At 41.3% G+C, this 24,554-nt stretch overlaps 1 protein-coding gene across 4 annotated transcripts in view; it reads right to left on the reverse strand.

Annotated features, from left to right (window-relative positions):
- CLSTN2 (calsyntenin 2) overlaps positions 1 to 18,591 on the reverse strand; it is a 353,548-nt gene extending 334,957 nt beyond the window's left edge. For 3 of the 4 annotated variants that reach the window (XM_063408692.1, XM_063408691.1, XM_063408690.1), the window contains exon 1: positions 18,364 to 18,590. In XM_063408692.1, coding sequence (XP_063264762.1) covers positions 18,364 to 18,448 — 85 coding nt within the window. In that variant the 5' untranslated portion in view covers positions 18,449 to 18,590. Of the gene's footprint in view, positions 1 to 18,363 lie in introns of all 4 variants that reach the window. The other variant, XM_063408693.1, reaches the window with a different exon arrangement.
- Positions 18,592 to 24,554: the final 5,963 nt, after the last annotated feature.

Below are 24,554 nucleotides of genomic sequence, written 5' to 3' on the forward strand. Positions count from 1 at the left end.
CCACAAAACTCATCTGAAAGCAGCCCCAAATGCAGTGACAGTGCCACACAGCTTTGTGTTAGCAGCATTGGAGTGTGCACAGCAGCAGAGCAAAACTGTCACCGAAAACAAACCTGTGCAGCACCTCTGCAAGGAAGAGCTACAGGGACTGCCAGCAGAACAAACACCAACCTGTATTCCTCTCTGACACACAAGCTGTTTTTACATCCAGCATGGAAAACACCAGTGTGAACCCCTCAGCCTCTTGTTTCACAGCTACAAACACACGAAGCAGCAAAAACGGGGAATTGGAACCTCTGCAAAGCCATTTTTTATAGAGGAAAAGGTATCTTTCCCACAGATTAAATGCAATCTTTGATTCACATCTTTACATTTAAGAGTAGCAGACTTCTCACTGCATTTATATTACTGCTGAGACGGGAAGCTTTGTTGATTAAACATTCAATTGTTGTTGACTATCACCACAGCCTTGTTAGCTTGTGGTGGTGGCTCAGGGTGAATCTAATTCTAGCCCAGCACTAGAGCCTGTACATTTTTTCTTGACTGAATTTGTTTTTTCATACTTGTGCAAATGGCTAATTTACTGAGCAGTAAAACTTCTTTGCTGACTGTAATAAAAAAACCAACAAAACCACAGCCAGTTTAATCAAAACTAGCCCATTTCACAGGCCCTAAAACAAAGGGGGATCCATGGGCAAACGACTGCGAAGAGGAACAGCAGCTTTCACTTTATATACTGCACTCAAGCTGGCTGACTTTGGGTTGTTGTTACAATTTAGGCCCCTTCTTGGATAGTTATTTGACCTGTGATGGTATTTATTTGATAGAAAACTGTCAGAAATACAGGAAGCTCTTCCCAGAATCCATCAAACCATTTAAAAAGTCATCTAAAAGAAGGTCCATGTAAACATGATACCCACTGGTTAAATCACTGCCAGTCTGGATTTTATTTATAGTATCAGAAGATTCTTCAAAATTACCTTGGCTTTTTGTTTAGTGCTATCTATTCCTAGTCAATGAAAGTTAAATTCAGCAGTAGCATTCTGACTGCAGAATAATTGTCTAAATGGAACAAAGAAATATTACTCTGCTGATAATAACGTAGGATAGAAGAGAAGCCCTGTATCAGTCCAAAAAGAACCACAGCCTTCTCCATTGTGTCCCCTTAGTGATGCTGTATGAAACCCTGCACACTAAATGGCACAGGAGAACCTACAAAGAAAGCAGTCAGGGATGTGAGCTGTAATTTAAGGTAAAAATGGTCTATTCACAGACTTAGAAAAAAAAACATACAAGAATGTGCTGCAGAGAGATGCTTCCTCCTGCAAGGTAATGCTGCATCACATTAAAAGAGATTTTTTTCAAATGAAATTTATAATACATTTCGACAAGAATAAACAGCCAAGATGGGGAACAACTTCTAAATTATTAAAAGTATGTATTGACCTAATTTTATTCTTATTAAGACTAAAATAAAGCTTTGTCTTAATTTTGTTCTGAGACCTCTTCTCAAATAAGGAGGAGTCCCTGCTGTTACACTCATGGCTTTATTATTTCCTCTCGAATTTTATGAAGTCAAAAAAATGAGTATAAGAAATTATTGCTTAAATGGCTCACACATCATCTTAGGTCCCCTTTTTCAACTTACGAAATTTTCCCACTAATCTTGATTTCACAAAATACAAAGGTAAAAACACTGGAGACATTGTTCTGATTCCCTTTTTTTGTATGTGAGTGCAAACAATTAGATTATAATTAATGTTTTATCTGTAAACTACTCCTAATATAACCACATGGCACTTCCATCTGAGCATTAGTTTCTGTCATTTACTGCTTTTTCTATATTAAAACTCCATGATATTTTAAAAAAGCCGCAAAATCCACAAGAACAAAGTCAGCAGTACAATAAAATACAACAGAGATCTAAGAGTCACTTCAGAACTCATTTTCTATTCATGGTGTATAGTTTAACAAATAATGTGTCTGTGTTTGATTTTATGATGTTACTGGGTGACCTACAGAATCTCAGGAGACAGCTAAGAAGAGAGATGACCATTATTCCATCAGTGAGAAAAATCAATAAGGGTACTTACACACTTACACAGTCTAAAACCTAATTCATATAGAATTTTTAAGGAGAAGAATGAAAAAAAACCCCAAACAAACAATTCTTAACTTTCCCTAGCCAATAAAGTAAAAGAAAACTATGTTTCATTCAGAATCAAGGCCAAGAGTCTGGATGTTATGCCTAAATACACCAAATGCAAATATAAATAGCATCTGTATTACAATATAGGCTTGCTTTGGGGGTTTGGTGGGTGGGTTTTTTCCCCATTTCAAACCATTCTTATCTATAATTTCACACCTATTAAAAATAACAAACTTATTTTACAGTAGCTAGAAACGCTAAACTAAAAACCTACGCAAATGGAAAGCAGAGATAAGAGCCAAAGTGTTCTGCCTGGAAAAAAAAAGTTTAAAAAACCCTAGCCTGTAAGCTTTTCTCCCATCTCTGTTTTCTGAGGCTTCTTCGGTGCTTTTGCTAAGGGAGAAACTTAAACATAAATTGGGGTGATAGGAAAACCAGCAACACTCTAAGAAAAACATTTGTAATGCCCTGAACAGCAATTTCCAGCCAGGGTGTAATCACTGCATGGCAAGCTGCATGTGCCTGCCTCGGTAAGGACAAGGCCTCCCCGTCCCCAAACAGGGCCCTGCTGTGCCACAAGGGCTCACGGACCCAGTGACATTGGAAGGGACAACGGGCAAACAGAACGCATGCCAGCCTGATGTACACTGCAACAGCACGTCACAAATCAGTAACTGCCAGCAGCGTTCATCATGGTTTTCAATTATCCTTGGAACGTGATGCAGTGTGTTTTTTGATATATTTCTTGGTTTAATAAGGTGCTTTGCATTCACCCCCCTATAGTGTTGTTATTTCAGCATTTCTTATGGTCTATTCCAACCCCCCCAGGATTGGTTTAGTCCCCGTCCTCCTCTCCTTCACCCTCGTCAATCTCTCTGTAATCCTGACCCTTACTCTGGAAAGTTCTGCAGTGTTTGACGTGCCATTGGTTAAACTAAGATTGTATCTACCCACTATGTCCTTTGGTTGGTTTATGTTTTGTCACTCCACCCTAGGTTCCTCCTAAGCTGTTTTGTTATTAGCTCCTTGCACCGAACTCCTCCTCTGCCCCCTTTCCTTAAAACCCCCTGTGTGGGCTCTGTCCAGGGTCCTAATCAATGCTATCAATTTGAGCTAAGTTACATTTTATGTTCCTATTAATAAATAGACTCAGATTTGCAAGCTGTAGAAAATAAAATCCAGGTTCCAATGTTAAGAAGTGTTCCTTCAGTTAATCACTGTTCTGATGTTAATGTTGTTAATGTTCTTAAATCCATTCTTTGTTAAGTGTTGATATCCCTGGCTGCTTATCCAACCTGTTGAAATTCTAATTGTTGATCATCACCTACCTAGTGCCTGTATCCCTCTCTGCGTCAGGTATTGCCTCCACTGCTCCCCAAAATGGCGCACAATATGCAAATGAAGGGACACTGGGACATTGGGTATTATTTAGAGAAAAAGAACCTTTAAGTCAACGAGCCAGTGCAAAATCCAAGACTAAAAATAGTACCCCAGACTGATGCAGCAGTGGAGAAGATAAGACCACCAACCAAAGCAGCTCCACCTTGTCCCCATGACCCAACAGTTCTCCATCTCCAAGACACCCTCAGACAACGAGCCTAAATTGTCTTCCTGAGGACTCCTGCAAGGACGGAAGCCTGGGCTCTGCTGGGCAGCAAAGCTGAACACCTCCTCGACCATGCGTTCATGGGAACAGTGGCGGTGTGCGCAACCCCGTGGGCCCACACAGAGCTGCCTTTAATGAGGGCCTTGAAAAGGTAGTTTGTCTCCTGACACCATTTATAACACAAGCGAGGTCCACCCTGCATTTTCATTGCATCTCGGTCCCTCGGCGGCTGCTCAGAGGTCTCGGGGCTCCAGGGGCAGCGTTGGGGTCCCGCCAGGAGCTCGGGGCACCAGAGCTGCTCGGGGCACCGGAGCTGCTCGGGGCACTGGAGCTGCGCCGGAAACTCGGGGCACCGGAGCTGCTCAGGGCGCGCCGCCTGCACCAAAGGAAAGGCGCCATCAGACCGCAACTGGAATTCAGTCGTACCGGAGCTCAGTTTAGTTTAGGGAACAAAGTGCAGCTATTGGAATTACAGCCTAACCAAAAAAAACCCCCGTATTTCTCAGATGCTGTGGGGATGCTTGGAATAATGAATAATCTTCTTAAAAAGCCCTGCAAACCAGAAGGATGTGTAAGCCTGGAGCAAACACCCCAGTGCCGAATGCACCACTGTCAAGAGCTGGGAAATCACTCCCACATGGGGCTGCCCTGCTGACTGCCCTCATTAGCAGCTGCCTCCTAGTTCTGGTCACGGACAGAGCACACACCTTGCTGCATTAGCAGTGGTTGCTGTGACACTCTGAGGTGGCTGACAGAGGCCCTTTCTTTGCAGACACAGAACAAGAGCATCCTCATCCCTGTGACAGAACTGCACAAATGCTCCGGGAGAAGTTCCATCCCCTGGACCAGGTGCTGAACAGGAGCCCAGGCTGCTGCTCAAACCCCTCAGCAGGCAGCAAACATGACTTCCAGCCCAGCTCTGTCCAAGCTGGGAACAGGCACTGGCTCTGAGACCACTGCAGGAAGGTTGCAACTGGTACCAGTAACCCCCAGGTGCTGGTGGGCAGAGCATCCATCCCTGGACAGGACAGGATCCAAGCTGCACACTGTCTTCTTGAGGAGACCAAACAAATCAGCTTTATCATAGCTAACTGACTCAATAAAACATAATACAAGGGGAAAAGAATTAATTAAGAGCTAGCAGAGTAGCAAAGGAAAAACCAGAAAAAAATGACAACATACCACACAAAACCAAACAACCTCCACAAAAAACCAAACAACCCCCACAAAAAAAAAAAAAAAAGACACCAAACCACAACCACAAGCCAAACAACCAAAACATTAAAAAAATAAAAAAATAACAAAGTTGCAAACTGTTTCTCAGCATTAGTACAAAACCCGGAGGAAAAGAAAGAGAAGAACTGTAGCCTGGGCCTTAGAAGCCCACTGTGCCAGTATTGCCTCTCAATCTCTACACCCTAGTAAAACAGCAACTGAGTTACTGCACTTCAAAGGGATTAAAGTCTGTGCCATTAAGGACAGGTAGAGATTCTAAGACAGCAACAGGAAAGAAAATTGAAATCAAGAAAAGAACCAGCTAGTCTGAGTTCCTCCAAGCTAACTAAACTTTTTGGGATAGGGCATTTGGGCTGTGGAAGATATTTTCATCCAAAGTTTTAGAGGGAAACACATTTTCAGCACACTTCTCAAACCCAAGGGACTTGTTTTGCTTTAACAGCAGGGCTTAGAGTGAATGACAATGGTGGTTCTACACCACCACCCAGCTGGTTCGTGACAGAGCTCAAGAGACGATTTTGCCCACTCCCAGGAACAAAAGGAGCCAGATAAAGCCGTGTTCTGGCTCCACACACACAGCATGTACTGCTTGCTTTCATTGAACTCCACCCTGTTCCTCACTCAGCTACACAGACTGGAGAGATCTGGCTTGGGAGCACAGAACAGGTGACAAGGTGATTGTCATAGAACATGGCTCATTTCTCAGCAAGGAGCAGCATTTAAACTAGAAAGGGCATGACACCTCTTCCATGAAGAATGAGCAGCAAAGGAAAATAAACTTCAAGCTGAATCCTGTCATGGAATCTCACAGAGCCAAAAAGGAAGCACAAAGAGCAAATCCATGGTGTGTCACGAGCAATGTCTTAGGCCAGAGCCTTCTCTCCTTCCAGTGCCACATTAGAGGAAAATCCTAATACAAAGTCATCTCATGGTGAAATACGGCTTTATGAGCTCCTTGCAAAAGACACAGCACATAGTTTTGTACTGCCTTGGACACTAATCCTGATCTGCAGAATATGCACTGTTATGATTTCCCAACTGAAAGCCCAGTTTTGATCTCTTTACTTTCAACTTCATTCACAAGACACCCCACCAACTTCAATGAAGGAAAAAAATTGGAAAAGACATTAGCTAGCATAATTAAAGGGATTAGAATCTGATGCATATCAATCCCAAAAAGCCATCTGATTACAGAACAAACCACAAGTAATGTATAACAAAAAGACAGACATTAAACTTAAGTCAAAAAACGTGTCTTTTCACCAAGTCATTAAGAAATGCATAAAACATTTGTATTTTCTGTGCTTCCAACTGTTTACAGATCTTGCCTGCAAAAATTACAAATTAATATTTAAGAAGTTAACAAATGCACCACTCTTATTCACAGAAACAGTGGCCGAAAGCTTATCAATCATTTGCTCTACAAAATGGAAATGGAACAGCTGAACTCCACATACAATCATTTACTCAAAATATGCGGGGTATGTACACATAAATAACAAAAGGCATGCAGCACAGATACATAATATTTTTAAAGCAGTTTTTACAAATTCCTCAAGCGCTCACATCTTATTAAAGTTCTCTTCAAGAATTCAACTTAAAATGGTAAATATTTTCATGAATCAGTGCCCTAAATGCATTTGAAAGAGCTAACAGCATGAAAAATCCTTCTTTAGGGTAGAGTTTTTACAAATTACTTGACAAATAAATTTAAATTCTAACCAGCAATATATACACTAAAGTTTAACCTTGGACTAACTCATTTCCCTCAGCTGTTGGTGCAACATTTTGTATGAGAAGTTTGAGAACAACACAAGGAACTTCAAAAAAGCACATGCAATGAACTTTATCCTTTCTTCAGCTGCATTTGGATGTATTGGTGATGAGACTTTTTAAAATCCATCTTCTCAGAAGCACCATGCTGAGAAACAGCCCTGTCCATCCAACAGTGTGCATCTTATGGTCAGAACATTGAGCAAATCTACTGCCTTCTTGGTTTTCTCACAACATTTTTTCTACCTGCAAAAGCTATTTTAATACATTTCATATAGTTTTAATATCCTTATCAATTGCTCCATGATATTCAATATTTCTCATAGGATGCAATCAAAAATTCACTGGCATGAGTTAGGAATAGCAACAGTCATGTCCTATGCAAAACACTCTGCTGAGTTCCTCCGAACTGCAGATTCAACAATTATGGCCCGACTGAAAGGACTTGCAGTTAAACAGATAACCTGCCCAGGTGGTCAGCACCTTGAGAAAAAGAGAAAGTCAAAAGGTTGGGGTGGGCTAAACAGCATTTTCCAGAAACAGGGAAAATTTGAGCTGCAAGCACAAAGCAAGACTTTCTGGAACACCAGCCCAGACTCACTCCATATTCACCTCAAAGATTTCAGAAACAGGGACAACATCATGATTTTTGTCATCTTCTCCTGCACTTTACAGAACATTAAACTAAACAGTGGCTAAAACTGATGCAATAAAGACACTCTGCAGCACATCAACAGTAACCACATCACTTGGTCTGGCAGCAGTTTGCTCAAAACAAGATTTTTAAAGGAATATACAATTTTGGCATATGTAAATTCTTTTTTTTAAAATAAATTAACATTTTGGTTCTTTTCTAGTTCTCTAAAATTGTTAAACTAAAATCTTACTCTCTAACCTAAAGAGGCTGTAAAATATGCAAACACTCTGTCTTTAAACTTACCTCGGTTACAAAGAGGGTATCAGCAATCCCCAGGAGACTTCAGCCCACTTACCCATAACTTTGCATCTGAACAATTCAGAAAAGGCTGCAAAAGTCTCTTGACTGTGCTGAAGACAGGTTATTTTTAAAAACTGAAGACAAAGCCAACTTTACAATTTGACATGAAAGGGAAACATTAACAGGAAAAATAGGAACAAAGTCAATTATAATTTTTAATTAGCTTTCCAAGCTATTCAGTGAATGTTGGTGCTTATGAACAGCAATCAATACTGCATTCTAGTAATTTGTTATGCAAATGAAGCAGTTCAGCAGATTATTCCACGCAGAAGTTAATATCCTTAACAAAAACTCAAAAAAAATTTAACATTTATTTGCCTTTATTATAAAGGCAAAGGGAGGAAAGAACACAGAAACTTCCCTGGAATTTGAACTAGTTCTACAAAGTTACCTGTTTCCATTCCAGAACAATGCCCTCAATTTGAAGATGCTGTTGATACCTAGATGCTTTTGAAATACCAACTTCATAAAAGACAGCCATTCATGAATTATAGCAGAAAAAGTGAACCATTAGCATATGTAAAAGGAGCTTATAGCCTTACTATAGTCAGAACAAAGTCAGTATCTCCACTCTGAATGAAAAACAAATAAAAAGAAAACCCAAACCATTGGTACTGGTCACACTGAAGCCTGGCCTGAATACAGAGGAGGAATGGTCAAACTTCAAGTAATTCCTGCTATGAAAGCTAGGAAGACAAGATGCAAATTCTCCCTTGGAATGTTATTTTTAGTGATACTTGAAAATAACCTATCTGCAGCTGCATGGTCAACATAGCATACACAGCAATTCATACGTAATATCAATTTAACCCAGTCAGCAGCTGATGAAAACTTATTTTAAAATCAAAAGCACTCTATATTTCTCCTGCCCAGACCAAGTCTGTAGTGTTAACATGTTAATCTCAGCAGCAGTCAGGTGTTTGCTCACACAGAAGTCTCACTTTATCACACACATACCCAGACAAATCACTGGAAAATCTTCATCATTTCTGCCAGCACAGAGCACGATCCCACGTGGGTTGTTGGGTTTTCAAGCATACTACCTACTATGTTCCTACTTCAGGTCACAACAATGTGGAGCATTACTTTGTACAAAGGCTATCAAACATGGTCAACACAGTTTCTGTCAGACCCTGGGAACTCCTGTGTGCAAACCTGCAGATTACCAAGGGTCTGCACACAGGGACTAACCCAACTTTTCCCTGGTCAGGAGAATGAGCCATTGATTTCCATTTGAGCTGAAATACAGGAATGCTTCAGAATAATACTGCTGTAAAAGCAGCACATACCTTTCCTCCAATTTTTGTCAAATAAATACTGCATGGAAATTCCTCTGCAGCCAAGGTGTCTCCAGCTAAATCACTGCAGTGAAGAGTGCAGCAGTGTCTCAGGGTCACACTCTCACACAACCCTGTAAGCTGGCAGTGACATATCCATTCCCTTTCTGCAATGGGATCATGGGCACTCCCCATCAGACACATCTGGGAGAAAAAATGCCAGGGTGAGCACAGGATGCTGCAGCTCCTGTGAAATTTGAGCAGCCCGTTTTTTACGAGGAACACAGGGGAACTCACCGCCCTCCCAAGGCAGGTGCAGTTGTTCTGAGCCACATATTTGGAAAGGCTATGAAGAACCCTCCCTTTGGAGGGCAGAAATCACTCTCAGTTTTGCTGCATGAACTCCAAAGTTTAGCCAAAGCAAGTTCCCCACCTGATAGGTCATACAAAGCTGGTGGGAATCAGTTCCACTCAATAATTGGAACACCAAATGGAACAGCACTTATGACTAGAGAAATTAAATATCAGTTCTTCTGCATTTCAGATCAACTCCCTGCAAGAGCAAGCACTAAGTTAGGAGCAAAGCCCTACCTTATAAGACATTAATTTCTACATGCCTAAGAACATGAAAGGATACAGGTTCTGTTTCATTTTCTTTCTGCTTTCCAGATCTCTCAGAGATCACAGGGTGCTGAATTTTGACAGACTCACTACATACGCTGATATGCATCACGAAAATACTGCCATACTTACAGAGTTCTTAGTAAATTTTGTTTTTACTCATTTAGAGCGGAGACTTGGAATTTAACTTGTAATAACAAACATGAAACCAGCTGAAGTATTACAAGCCAACCAGGAAAAACACAGGTTTTCAGTAACCAGAACCCTTAAGTTCAGTCACCCAGCCTCTGGAGCACTACATTTCCTATGAGGCAGAGAAACCAAGAGCAGTATGTGATGTCCCACATGCTGCTGTCCCTTCCCTCCCTAGTGAGGAGGGACTGACACGGCTGTTAGTGCTGCCCAGAACAATGCAGAATAATCCCTAAGTAGCATCCCACTGGTGCTGTTTTTCCAGGAGTTCCCACCGTGCATTTCCTTGCTTGCCTCGCCTCCCCATCATCAGATTTCTCCTCCTGTGCGTGCAACAATAGCTGAGAAAGAGATCTGCACATTATCCCCAGGAAAAGACTGCAATCAGCTCCCTGCCCACAGATTACACAAGACTTCTCCAGCTCCTGGATGATTCAACTCCCCTGTGTATTTGGCCTTCAATTTCCTCCCTTGTTCAACACACTGATTATGATCATTGCAGCAAAAAAGTGAAAAGGCAGCAGGTCACAAATTATATCAGAGTAATTGCTTATGTGGAATATAAGATAATTCTCTAACATGCAGTCAGCCTAAAAGAACTGGATTAGACAAGATCTGCAAAAAGATATCCAGGAAACATTTTGCAAAGATAAACTCAAAATTCCTTTACAATTATGCTACAGTCAGCACTTTATAGAAGGTATTTTAGTATAGAAAGTGGTGAACTTAAACACAGACTAAAATTAATTTTCCTTCAATGTCCCAGTTTACCCTTCAGCTATTCTCAAGGTTTCACTAAATCCACTAATCTGCCGATATTGGCAAGTCTTGCAAAAATATATTGAGTTTTATTAGCTTCCAAAGAAACAGAAGCTGGTCTATAATTAAATTTCTATAACAGACCTTATTCCCTTGCCCTAATTTATTTTTAGAATTTGTGGTCTCAAAGAGAACTGCTTCCTGAAATACAATCAAGGCCACACACCCCAAAGTTCACAGAATTTCAACGTTTTCCCACCAGTCTGAACTCGGAAGGCTCGTGGCTGAGAGCTTCTGTCCCTCAGCTGGGTATGCAGTGCTGAAAGCACTGAAGCCTTAAAACCTCAGATCTTGATTTGCCAACTGCTTTGCTTATCCAAACACCAAACTACTTCTCCTCTGTTGATCTTGTTGTAAGTAAGTGCTCTCTATTGTGCAAAATAAGTACACGGCCTCATTCTGTACAGAAAGCATTTCCATTGTTCAGCTTCAAGGGTTTCCTAAGAAGGTTAAGCCTAACCATGCACGGATTTAGCTCTTCATGTTCTAATGGAGAGTTTAAGGAATCATTACAACATTTTAGGATTTATGCCCTAGTAAATTCCACTGTACATTAAAGAATATATACTATTTGAGACTGGAAAACAAGTTTGTATTTTGCAGAATGGGTAGGAGGGGAAAAGTAAATATTCCCCTGAACTCATAAGAGAACTATCTCTTTTAAATCATCTCAAATTAAAGTACTTTCTAAATAAAGACATTACACTCAAATCTGCACAGATTTAAGTTATTAAAAAGAAAACATATTGGACAAAATATCTTCACATTTTTTATTATTAGAAAGTCAAACATCAACAAACAGACTGACATTTTTTGAGGTCAAGTTGTTTCCACCAAAAATATTCTCTCTCAGATATTTTTGCTAATCTTCACAAGCAACTCCAGTTCTTTTAGATTTGTGAATTCCTACAAATTTAGATGGACAGCTGAATGGTAATATAAGCCTACTAAAAATAGACATGTTTTTCTCGATTATTTTTTGAGCCATTGGAACAGGCCCACAGATCCCATGACACCAAAGATCACCATTAAAGGAGGAGCGCAGGGGAAGTAAAAAAAGGAAATTATTTTAGTTTCCCAAAATAAACCTCAAAATATTTCTCTTCACATTATTTCATCTCAATAACTCTGCCTCATCTTGTGCCTTTCGCTTCAGCGAAACACTGAAATAACTGCACTTTGATCATTTTACACACACAGAGTCTTAATGCTTTTTTGAGGAAGAAAAAGATAGAAACCAACTACAATTGGTTTCAGTAGCCAATGCTTTACCCTTTGTGACACAAATCAAGAGTGTGTCTCCCTTTGCCAGGTTCCAAGACCACTATCAAACGCCTGACTTTTTAAGGCAGTTAAGTATAAATCAGACATTTAACATCTTTCTAGCTTTCCTTTATCAACTCAAATTTAAAATTCTGTTAACTAAGCCAGAAAAAATGAACTTTTAAGATCTAAGCCTGACAATAATGGCAAATACCATCTGTTCAGCTGCAGCTCAAGAATTTTTAAAGTAGCTCTCATAAGGAAAAGGGAAAATCACCCTTCAAAAACGATTGCTGTACAGTTTCTTCAGAAATGCCTCAAATATACCTGCCAATGCATTTTGTCACTGACCTGTGCTAGTGGCATTTATGAAACTAACTCCAAACCAAATTTCAGAAACCAACATCATCTATCCTGTGTGAAAATGGTGAGAGTTCACAGATTATTTTAACTTTGTTCCACCAACCCATATTTTACAAGCTCCTCTCAAAACCAAGAAATTCAATGCAATTACTGCAAATTTGCAACCCAGTATAGGCAAGGGGTGACATACTTTCCAGCCACAGTCAGACTTTGATTGCACTTCCAAGAGCCAGATGGAGGACAAAAACAACCTTCATTATTTCCTTTGTGTTTGTAAGTTTTTGTGATTTACCTGCACAACCTTTGCGCTTCTCCCTCACATTTGAGGGTTTGGGGTTTTTTACGGGATAAAAGACTAAATTTTCTTAGTTGCTTTATTTCAGAAGCTCAGAGTTTAGGGAGGAAAAAACCCAAGTGTCTGAAAAGTCATGAAGTGCTTGTAAGCTGATAATGATCAGACACATGCAGTACATATATAAACACATGCACAGTGTTGATAATCATGTGTATATTCAGTGAGAGGAGGATCTACACAAGACAGAATGAGAAAATCAGTCCCAAAAGGAGCAGAGTCTATTTTTTCTCACCTGCTTTAGTTACTCCAGTCTGCTAGCAAATGATACATGAATGCTGACCAAAAAGCAGAATCTTAATATTTACATTTGATTGCAATTTTCATCAAATGAAATAAAAGGTATCCCACTTCATTTTAACTGTCCTAACACATGCAAAGAAGAGCAGTAGTAAATTAAATGTCATTCTTAATCACTGTTATTAGAAAAACAGCCAAGTGCTATCCATATTTGGGATATGTAACTTCAAGTGATTGGTCTGATTTAGAACAGCAGCAAGAAACAGTTCCACAAAATGTGCACAAGAGAAACTCAGGAGAGTGCAGCACTGCTTGCCTTTACTACTCCCAGTATTTACCCAGCACCAGACAGGAAGCATGGGCTGAATACAGACAAGGAGCAAACAGCCTGCTTCAGCACAGCTGTTCTGACAGGCAGCACAGGGAAGAATAACCACACTTAAACCTGCAGGATGCTACCCTGGCCAACACTTCACTTAATTGTTTGAAGTTTAATAAAAAGCACTTTGAAAAGGACAAAAAAAAAAAAAAAGTCCTCCCCCAAAGAAAACACCAAAAGAAACAAATCAAACAAAAGAAACAAACAAACAAAAAAAAAAAATCCCAAAACCCAACCAAACAAACACCACCAAGAACGGTTCTACTGGCTCAATAAAAGCAGTTATTTCACAGCCGTAAGGTGAAAGAGATTAAATCAAACATTTCTCCTGTTTGGATAAAGGCAACTATTACCAGAACAACATTAAAAGCCTTGAAATAACTGTTTATATTTATAGAAAAACACACAAAGAATGAAACTCCGATTCTACCAAGATATGCTGCAAATCTCACATTGATTTAACGAGGGTCAAGATGCCTCGTACAAAGACCAAACATCTAAATAACAGCAATAACTGCAGGGAAACTGCAAATCTATGCAGAGCCATCTTTAAAATCAATACAGAGAGAAGCCACATTAAAATGAATTGTAATTCAGCACATACACTTCTATTCTATTTCAAAACATGTTTTTAGGTAAGCTGCAAAAATTGTTTTTCCTAGCCCAATACTCTTGAATAATCTGTTGGTCAACTCACACTCCCTCCATCTGTGTCTTAAGGATACCCAGACCCATGGGGCTCAAAACCACCTGAACCACTTTTCCAATTACTGCCAAGCTTGAACATCTTGTGCACACCCAACCTGTACCACAAAGCCGGCAGCACCAGGGACACGTCACCACCAAGCACCATGACAGATTTATACAAACCCAAATAATTTCTTAAAAGATGGATTTTAAGAATTATCCATCTTCCACATAGAGCAGGATTTCAGGGCAGGGAGATGTGGACATTTAGATTCAATGTGTCTTAAACACTGATTTTTTTTTGTATCAGTTACTGAGAACAAGTACCAAATTAACTGATACAGTGGGAGACACACATCCAGAGCATTTAGGCTAATTTTATCAAGAAGTCACTTGAATTTTTATGCCACATTAGAATGCATAACATTCTAACAACCTACTCAAGGTAACTCACTCCCTAGCTCTACATCTATAAGCAATCATCATATCCATTTCTACTGGAACACACACAGCAAAGAATTGGAAGGCATGTAGAGTGAACTGTCCTAAAGTGCACTTTGGAAATCGACACTTGCACATTTTAAATAGTTAGATTCCAGTCATTAACCTTCTTGACAGAGTAAATTTGCAGCTCATAAAAGGAAACAAAACACTGAAGCATTACAGGCATCCTGAATTTTGTGCTGAAAGCCTCTAGTGAGCACGCACACTCTCACCTCCTGGGTACAGCAGCTGTGTGTTCAAAAACCAATTAAAGAAAACTGAGGCCCCTTTTAAGTGTGCAATTTGGGCAGGAGAAGGTACGTCCAGATCCATATACAACTCTCCGAGTTCAAAACCAGTCACTTTAAAGGGGAAAAAAAAGGGTGAAACTCTGACAAGACACTTAATAAGAGGTGACAAAAGACACAGCTTGGAGAGCGTTCTTGAAGTGGCACACACACTGCTTACATTTAAGATATGCTTTGGAAACACTTAAGTTCCCAGTCTTGGTAGCCTTCCAAGTAATGCAACTAAAATTGGTAACAATATGATTCTGACTGGCAAACATTCTCTAATTTCATAATGACAATTTAAATATAGTTATCAGTCTTCTATGCTGAAATACCTGAATACTAAAGCTGCTACTGAATACTGACTTCTGTCTGTTGAGACCTCTGAATCATTTCATTATCTTGACACCCAGACTTCATAATCAGATGAATCTTTTATCCTGTGAGACACAAGAGTCAATCTTCATGAACTGCTTTTCAATCAAAACCCTCTGAAAAAAAAAAGGATTCCTAACTCCATTTATTGATGAAAAGAAACAGAAAGATGGAACCATTTACATATCTTTATTGGGGTTTATTGGTGAGCCTACAGGAAGCATAAGCAAAAGAAAGCACAGCTGCTTTGTGTCCCATCTTCTGACCTAAGCACTTGCCAAACATTGCTCCTCATGTACTCTGGATGAGGTTGAAAAGGTGGTACCTTTTTTTTTGTTTCCTGTGAACTGATAATGAGAAGCATTTCATTATTATTTACTATAAAAAGAAATGCACAGAAACACTGAGTGATGCAGAACATGGCAGACTAGGCTCTGTCCAGCGCGTTCTCAAAGCTGTTCCTTCACTCTCCTGCCCCCAGGCTGTAGGGTTTCTCTCACACTGAAGACGCTGGCTCTGTCTCCCTGGGTCAGCTGTTCCCCTGCTGCTGAGAGTCAGATCTGATGCACTCACATCACAGACCTGCCAAGTGGGACTGAATGTTCCACTGATTTGGAAATGTCCACAGTGGCTAAGACCTCAACTTTTGCCCATGTAAATAATTTAATTGGAATTAAATATTCTTAGTTATTCAGATCATTGAGAGGCTTTCAGCTGTACTTAAAAATTAAGACTAAAATGTTGTTTATGGTAATGATGAAGTTTTTGAACTTCAGTGAATTACAGTGAAATTTAAGAGGTTGATTAATTGGGTCTTAAAAGAAATTTCAATATGACAGCCCTGTTAGGACTTCACTGAGTAGTTTAATAGTACATACTAGAATAAGATAATAAATTATTTAAGAGATCAGCCTTACGCAGAGATTTGGGGAAACAAAAAGTGCTGCAGGTTGTATTGCTCCGTGCCTGTGACCACATGGACCTATGAATTTTGAATATGATGGGGGAAAAAAAACAAACCTTATCCTTCAGCATATTCTATTTTCCATAATTGAAGACCACAAGACACAGTCCACACAATTTCCAGACATCATTAATGCAATTCCAATAAACCAGAAAGTGTGCCTCTCTGTCTTACTGAGCAAAGCTACCTGAAAATACTTAAAAGAAAACATTTTTCTGTCCAAAATAGTGATTTTTATTGGACCCCATGATAGAGATCTTAGTGTCAACAACCTGCTGCAAAGCTAACAAATTGCATATGCATATTTATTACACATTAAGTTCTGTAACACTTTGATATTGCCTCATATTTCTTCTTCCTTGGAGAACTTTAGGGAAGGTTTGTTTTGGGTTTGTTTTTTTTTTTTTCTTGGTGGGGGGGGCAGGTTCCCCCTTTCTATGGAGAGTAAACAGTTTTTGCAGCCTGGGGATATTAGGTGAAAGAAATTATTATTTTCCACTGAGTGAAAAGTGAGAATCAGATCTGTCCCTGTAATCCTTCTCCCCATCCTCACAAACATGTGGGGAAAAGGAGTGGGGGTGGAGGGGGCTTAGTTTTGCTTTTAAAATGAGAAGCAACAGAGCAGAGTGAAGTAGAGGAGATGAGAACTGAAATCATTATATTTGGTTGTCTTTGTTCCTGTGTACAACAGGATGCTCAGGGCACATGGGGAGCTTTGTACACACCACATCCTACCTCCACCTCCCACCAGAATGCACCTTCAAGCCACAAGTCGAGGTTATGGTTACAGCACCAAGCTTTGCAATTGTGTGCATGAGATACCCACAAAATGCCTTAAACTTAAAACTTGCTTACTGTAGGAAAACAGAGAGCAATGAGAAAGCAGCACGAGGTCCTTGATGAAATAAGGAAGGTTTTTTAATTTATTTATTAAGAACCTTTTCTTCTTTCCTCTACTGATCAGGTGGAGGAAGAAAAAGCATATCAGATATTAACTGCACACAGTGCCAAGACATCTTACTTCATTTATTAACGCTACTGTACAGTCTTTGAAAATATCCAATTTTAAGACAAAAGGTACATAAAGTAATAACAAAAAACTTAAAGCACTTGAATATGAATATAAATAACCTTAAAATACCTATTTTTAAACACCAGCTACTGGGAGATGGTAGCTCCAGTTATCCAAAAATGTTCTCTGCAGCCCTCCAGTGGTCAAAGGCACCGCAGAGCCCAGCGAGAGCACGACCCCGTTTTGTCTGATGAACTGCCGGCAGCCTAACAGACATCTCCCACGAAATAAAGCCTCCCACGCTTGTCTAAAGAAAAGATCCTTTAAAAGGACACAATTACATAGAATTACATTAGAAAGTAAAGCAGAGGAAAGTAACTCCCCTCCATCAATATGTTACGTGTTGTATGTTAATCTGCCCCAAACCACGGCATTCCCACCAGGACATCGAGGCACGTTGGGTCAGTAGAAGGAGCAATTCATTTCCTACAGTCACTTTCTGCTATTCGTACACGCAAATGTAAACGAAGTCAAGTAACGTTTGCTGGAAAGAATCAATTTTGTCACAAAGTTCCTGCTCAAACAGCTGGCTGGGGTTTTGTTAAGAAAACAAATGCTGAAGTTTTTCTCTCTCGCCCACATGTTCACAAATGAAATAAACACCAAAGCTCCATACAAAAATAAGTGCAACTGAAACGTTTTAAAATAATATAAAATAGTCTGAGACAGAGTTCTCAAAACTAAGTTTCTAAAACCTGGGGCTCGAAAGCCACTCCTAAACTGCATGGAAACAATGCAAGGGAAAAGAAAGCACGCAGAGGCGAGAAATCGCCTTGTGCGACCGGAGCCTTGTGAGACACTTGTGCGACCGGAGCTCTCGGAAGGGGCACGGCAGGCCGGGAGGGGGAGCGGGCCCCGCCACACCTGCGGCACGGCGGGCTCAGCCCCGTCCCGGCCCGGGGGAAGCGCAGCGCTTCTCCTCCCAGCCCCGGCGTGCGGAGGCGCAGCCCCGGCCCGTGCCCGAGGCGCGGCTCCCCCGGGGCAGCATCACCGCGGCGGCAGCGGCACCGCCCGCCCGCCGCTCCCGCACCGCCCCGGGACCACCGGGCTGCGGGCACCGCCGCCGGCCCCCCGAGACCCCCGCCCAAACTTTGTGCCCCTGCGTGCGGGGAGCGGCGGCTCCGCCCGGCAGCCCCAGCAGGGCCAGGAGCGGCCCCGCTCCCCCGGCCCAGCGCTCGGCCGCCCTCCGCGGGCAGCCGCGCCCGGCCCGCGCCCCGGTACCTGCCTTTGGCGGCGAGCAGGCTGCCCAGCCCCAGCGGCAGCAGCAGCAGCGCCGCCGGGCCCCAGCAGCAGCAGCGGCGCCTCCGCATCCCCGGCTCTGGTGCCGGCTGCCGGCCCGGCTGTGTGCGCGGTGCTGCGGGCGAGCCGGCGGGCGGAGGCTGCTGCCGCCGCGCCGTCACTCGCCCCGGCTGCCAGCGCCGGGCGGCTCCGGCCCCCGCCCGGGACCGCGGCGACGTCACGGCGAGGGCAGGCCCGGATATTCATGAGGCGGCAGCGGCGGGGGGCGGCCCCGCACCTGCCCCGCAGGTGTCACCGCAGCCCCCGCTGGTGTCACCGCAGCTCCCCGCACCTGCCCCGCAGGTGTCACCGCAGCCCCCGCTGGTGTCACCGCAGCCGCGGGCCGGGGACACGGGGAGGGCACGGAGAGCCGGGAGCAAGGACACGGCAGAGCGGTGGGCAGTGAGGGAGACGGGACGGAGAGGGAGAAATCGCAGCTTTGGTGAAGGATGCGAAGGGCACCGGGAAAGGAGGACGCAAAGGTGGCAACTGGAAGAAAGGAACGGAGAAGAAAAGATAAAGTAACAGCTCAGTAAAATTGGAGGGAAACAGAAGACCTTGGCAACCCAAGGTGGCAAGAGAAGGTGTAATGCTTTTGTTGGAGGAAAAGGACAAATTGCAAAGGTTTTGGTTAAAGGGGAGAAATGAACGAGGAATGGATAGGGGTTGAAACCTCAGACATGGAGGCTGCCTTGGCGGGGCTCGGAGTGATGCACAAAGGCCGTGGGTCAGGCTGTGGTGGCAAGGACAGCCGCGGGTTGGGGGCTCACAGATTGACTCATTACCAGGACTGCAGACAGCTGAAATATTCCAGCAGGAAAGCACCGACAAACGCGAGGACACTCACGTTCAGATTACACATTAATAGAATACACATTAATAGAATACACATTAATATAATAATACTGCAAGGTATGAGCTCCATGTAAGCTGTGAGAGCCTCAAGGAGCTATTGCAGGCAGCTTACCCTTCAGAGTTCCCCCCCCTTCAAATGCTCCCTCCTCTGTGCTCTGTCTCATGAATTGCTCATTGAAAAGCCACCTGACTCTGGAAAAGCCAGTATTTCCAACAGAATCACGTCTCCAAGGGATTCCTGTTGGTCACTGGGCTGTGGGAGCGTTGTCATTCTGACAGAGCACTGTCGGGATGCTCTCCTGAAATGTTCCCTGAACACCTCGTGCCTGAGAGCAACCCCAGGGGCATCCCACAGAGTGCCACGGAACCTCTGCACCAAAGGCATCCCTGTCGGTGGGAAAAATCATTTGGATTTAGGTCTCCATCATTATTCCTTTCCATTTTTTTTCCCCACGTGTGGTGACAGAAGCATCTCTCATTGAGCAAATTGCATGGAGTAGATGGAATGCAGGATTCCCTCCTCCCCCTGTCTACACACACAGAAAAAAAGGGATAGGATATAGAGACAAGAACCCAAGCCCTTTTCCAAATCAAAGATGTAATGCTTCATCTGGTAAGGAAGACAGATGGAAATACTCATTTATTGTTCTATTGCTTTCAGACAAAAAAAAAACCAAAAAACCAAAAACAAACAAACAAACAAAATACCCAAAAAAACCAAAACAAAACAAAAAAACCCCACCAACTCTGAACTAAAACTGTTGGGACAAACTTCTAAAAGTCTTTTTGGCTGCTTGACTAATTAGTTATGGAATCTGCTTTTCTGTAATCTCTATTGTGAGCTTCAGTAGAATACGTATTTAAAAACCCAGGGAAAATCAGAAATAAAGTAACTTTGAATACCAGAAACTACAGAAAAATCAAATTTTTTGCCAGCATTCGCTTCTTGTAAAAACTTTAAAATTTATAGGATTGTAGCTTGTTAATTTATAAATAAATAAGTAAATTAATAAATAAATAAACATAGTGGCAAGCACCACAAGCATTTTTAACACAAATTCCCACTTTGTGAAAGGCGAGAAATATGACCTGTGGACTAACACTCTGAAACACATATACATATAAATATAAATACTTAAAGAATATAAATATATGTAAACACAGCATCATAATTCAGAGGAGAGTATTTACTACAGGGAACCAGCAAATCTTTGAGGGAACTAAAATTGGAAAATATTGCATTTTTAGTATGAGCCAGTTATTAACAATCCCAAATACAACTGATTTGGTGGTGGGATGTAGACAGCAGGTTTGCAAGGCAGAAGTTGTACAGGAAGAAGCATCTCCTCAGCCAACTTACAGTCTAAATAAATAAGCCAGATAACAGAAATAAAAAGGGGATAAATGCTTCTCCAGTCCACAGGCAGGGACCTGAAGCACAAAAGATGAAGAGGCTTCACCAATAGATAACATTACAGTGGTGTCAGAATCAAAAGCTTATTTCAGCTCTAGTACCTTAATCAAAAACTCTCCTCCTTTTTACCTGACTGTTTGTTTATTGATGTGACACCCTGGGTGTTCTGCAATCCTCTGCTGGTGTCTCATACAGGTGATGGATGTAGATGGATAGAAAGGTTTACAAACAGTAATGATGACATGGCACTGTGCAGGAATTCATAATAGGTAATTGCCATTACCTCTTCTATTTAATGCTGACTTGCAAGCCAGTGTGCCCATTAACTCCTACAGCTTTCATTGGGGCTTGAGAAAGCATGTGGGAAATCCTTTACTCATTTTATTCCTTCTTTCTAATCGTAGCTTAACTGAAAGAATGTATCCTTCAATTTTTCCTTGCATACATTTTTGACAGAACCATTACAGCAGGGAGATGTATTCTTTAGTCACAAACAGGGGCATGCTGAAGGATTACCTCTGACCTGAGATCCATCCATTCACGTGTCTAGAACCACCACTTTCTCCTGACATGGTTTATTGGTCCTGTAAAATAGAAATTCTAAAACAAGGGGGAAAAGGTCACAGCCATGCATTCCCTGCGAATTATTGACACAGACCTAGCACCAGAGACAGTCAATCAGAAAGATCCATTTGAGTCTGGAGATGTAAAGATTATTTTTATCATAATTTCCCTACTGTGGATTCAAGATACTGCTGGAGGCCAGGATTTAACCCTGACAGGCAGAGTTTGCTGGAGAAATCTGGGTTGCTCCAAGGTCATATTCAATCCTACCTCATCATATATCAGGACATTTAGCTGGAAGCTTTAACTATTGGGATGTTAATGTTTTCTGAATAGAAGTCTTTAATATCAAGGTGAATAGTAGATTTTCCAAGTAACAAAGAAGAATTTAGCAGTAATATTCAATTGTAAATTGGGGTTACTCTACTGTTAAGCGCATCAGACTCCATTAGTTAAAAAAATCACTGAAGCAACAAAAATAAAGGAAATCATAAAAGAAGAATCTGTTTTAACATTTTAAAAGTCACTTTGTCATCCATAGAAAAGAATTCAGTATGTAAATACACATAGTTCAGATCCTACAGCAAACCCCATTGTAGCACTGCTTGTAGGATCAGGTCTAGGGCTCAAAGTTCTTCATAATTTTCTTTTAGGACATGTTTGTGTAACACCAAAAATGGGAAGCACATAATCTGACTGGGTGCCTATAGCCATGACTCTAACAATGTTAATGTAGAGTTAGAAATAACCAAGCAGCTAAGATAAAGGAATCTAGACTTGCTCACATTTAGAAAATGTTTATGTATTACCCAAGGAAATGGCAGCATATTTTCATGTTGGAGAAACAAAAGAGAAAGCAGCATAAGTGTCATTTTAAAGAAGAAAATGGATTTAAAATACAGTATTAAAGAGCATGCATTTTCTCTGATACTGCTATTGCAGCCACAGGATAGAAAAATAAGTTTCCAATAGAATGGAAGTAAATTTGGGGGTTGCTGGTGAATATAAAGTGATGGTTTTTGTGTGCGCCAAATGCAATAGCAATAACAATGATGGAATTTATGTTTCTTCTCAACAAGCATGAAGTAGGCCTAGGGCCATCCTGATTATTTGTTCTTGCTGCGTGGGTTTAAACTCGCCTTGCACATCAGAGGACATGAAGAGAATGAGGCAGCATTTTGCCGCTACTACCACAGGGGCCATTGCCTCTGTAGAACTTTGCAGGCATTTCTGCAGACTTTTGCAGGTCAGGAACTTTCAATAAATAAGCACGGTGGCCATCAAGTGGAACAAAACAAACAGCCTGAGAAATGAGCATAAATATAGCTGCAACTGCTAATGTGTTAATTAAACAGAAGAAAATGTACTTTAATTATTTATTCTTAATAAATGAACCATCTGAATAATAAATACGTGTGTTCTATAATCATCAGGAAGGTTTTTACACAAAAGGGTCTGTTGCAGAAGGAAAAATCACATGAAAGGTGGGGAGAGAACTGTATTTGTTTAAATACCATTAAGAACCCAAGCAAAGCCAAATAGCTGTAATGATGGGAATTAATACTGCTGACAGGCTATTGCATTGTCCCATACATTTTGTGCACAGGGCTGTAATTCCTGTTTGAGAATACAGATGGGAGCTCTGCAAGTGTATTTAACCCTACAGTGGCTCATCAGAATGATGGAAATGTGCACTCAATTCCTCGGCTCTGGTATTTGAATCCTTAACTCTGAGCCTGCTGCCTTCAAACTCTGCTCCTGTTGCACCCCTCAGCTTCAAAGACATCCATCTTGTTTTAGGCTGCATAAGAGGCTCGTGGGTTTAATTGTTATTTCCAAAGCAGTTTTTGTTGTTAACGTGTTATGAAACTTCCTGGGCTTTTATTGTGAGAGACCACTAAATAAAATCATGTTACATGCTAAAAGTTAATCTTGCCTAATCACATCCAAGCAGGCCTTTGATGGACACCTGTGTAAAACACCTGTTTGTCTTTTCAGTGCAAGATGAATTACTGGGTGCTGTTACCCTTCTTTTGTGTTATCCATTCTGGATCTTTCATTTAAGACATTTACATTTAAGATATTTTTTCATTTAAGGTAAATAAAATAGAATTTGGACACAGAGATAACTTATTTTTATAGCATTAATGAGATAGTCAGCAGAGAACAAGAAAATTAGCAAATCTATGGAAAATGTTTAATGAAGATAACACAGGATTTCAACCTTAACATTGGACCCCAACTGGGAAAGATACAGTTAAAATTAAAAATTGGAAGTGAATAAGTATTTTGCTTATAGCCAAGATGTAATTTCAGGAAAATTAAACCAGGAGCACACTGAATAAATACTTTTTTAAAAAATTCTGTGAAGTCTGACTTGGAATTGGGTTTTGATGCCTCTAATCAAAGGTATCAAAACCACTGGGTATAAGTCACAGCTAGGGCACTGTCTCAGATCCTGACTAGCCAGATAGAGAGATTAATGCCTCCAGCAGAGCTACAATTGCAGCTTCCCACATTCACTCACCAGAAATTCCTTCCCCTTCTGAAAGTCTGGGCAATGAAGCCTTATATGTATATTTAAACTAGTGGCTGTAGATTTTAAGTAAGTCACTATTTTTTACCTCTGGGGTCCCCCCCAATTAATAATTTTAAACTTTTGAGAAATATTTAAATGGAAAAGTAATGAATCATAGCAACACGATTTCAAAACACCTCAAATTCTCCCCTGTTGTTTTTTGTGAGAGTGTTCTCAGTGTCATTCCTGCTGTGAAAAGTGACAAGCCTTCTCCTCTCCTATTTGGCATTAGCAATAAGGCCCCAGGAGCAATAAATGAGTTTTTATTTGGTTACTGGTCAGATACAGGATGATCAGAGCTGCCCTAGCAGGACGCAGGACCTGAACCAGAGCATGAGAAAGGTGAGATCAACATCGGCACTGGGGCTTGCACCAAACAACTTGGAAAGTGAACAGAGGGTGCCTGGCACAAGTGGATAATGCTGTTTGCAGATTATTAGATCATGAAATTGCTGCTGCTGTGCACCCTGCTGAACCAGGGCCTTTCTTTGGGACCATTTTTCCTGCACTCAGAGAGCCAAAAACGTGGTCTTGTGGAACACTAAGTCAGCTCTTCATGGGATGAATTCATGCTTGCTGCACTTAGATGGCAGCACTTTGGGTAACTTAAATATCCAGAGGAAATGAGAACATCAATGGAACTCCAGCAGTCGTAGTTCTTGAGAGGAAATGCTGTCACCTGCAGGAACAGCAAGCAAATTCTTTAACTCTTTTAACTCCTAAGTGT

The sequence above is a fragment of the Prinia subflava genome, chromosome 11 (genome assembly GCF_021018805.1).
Source record: "Prinia subflava isolate CZ2003 ecotype Zambia chromosome 11, Cam_Psub_1.2, whole genome shotgun sequence".
In the NCBI taxonomy this organism is placed as follows: Eukaryota; Metazoa; Chordata; class Aves; order Passeriformes; family Cisticolidae; genus Prinia; species Prinia subflava.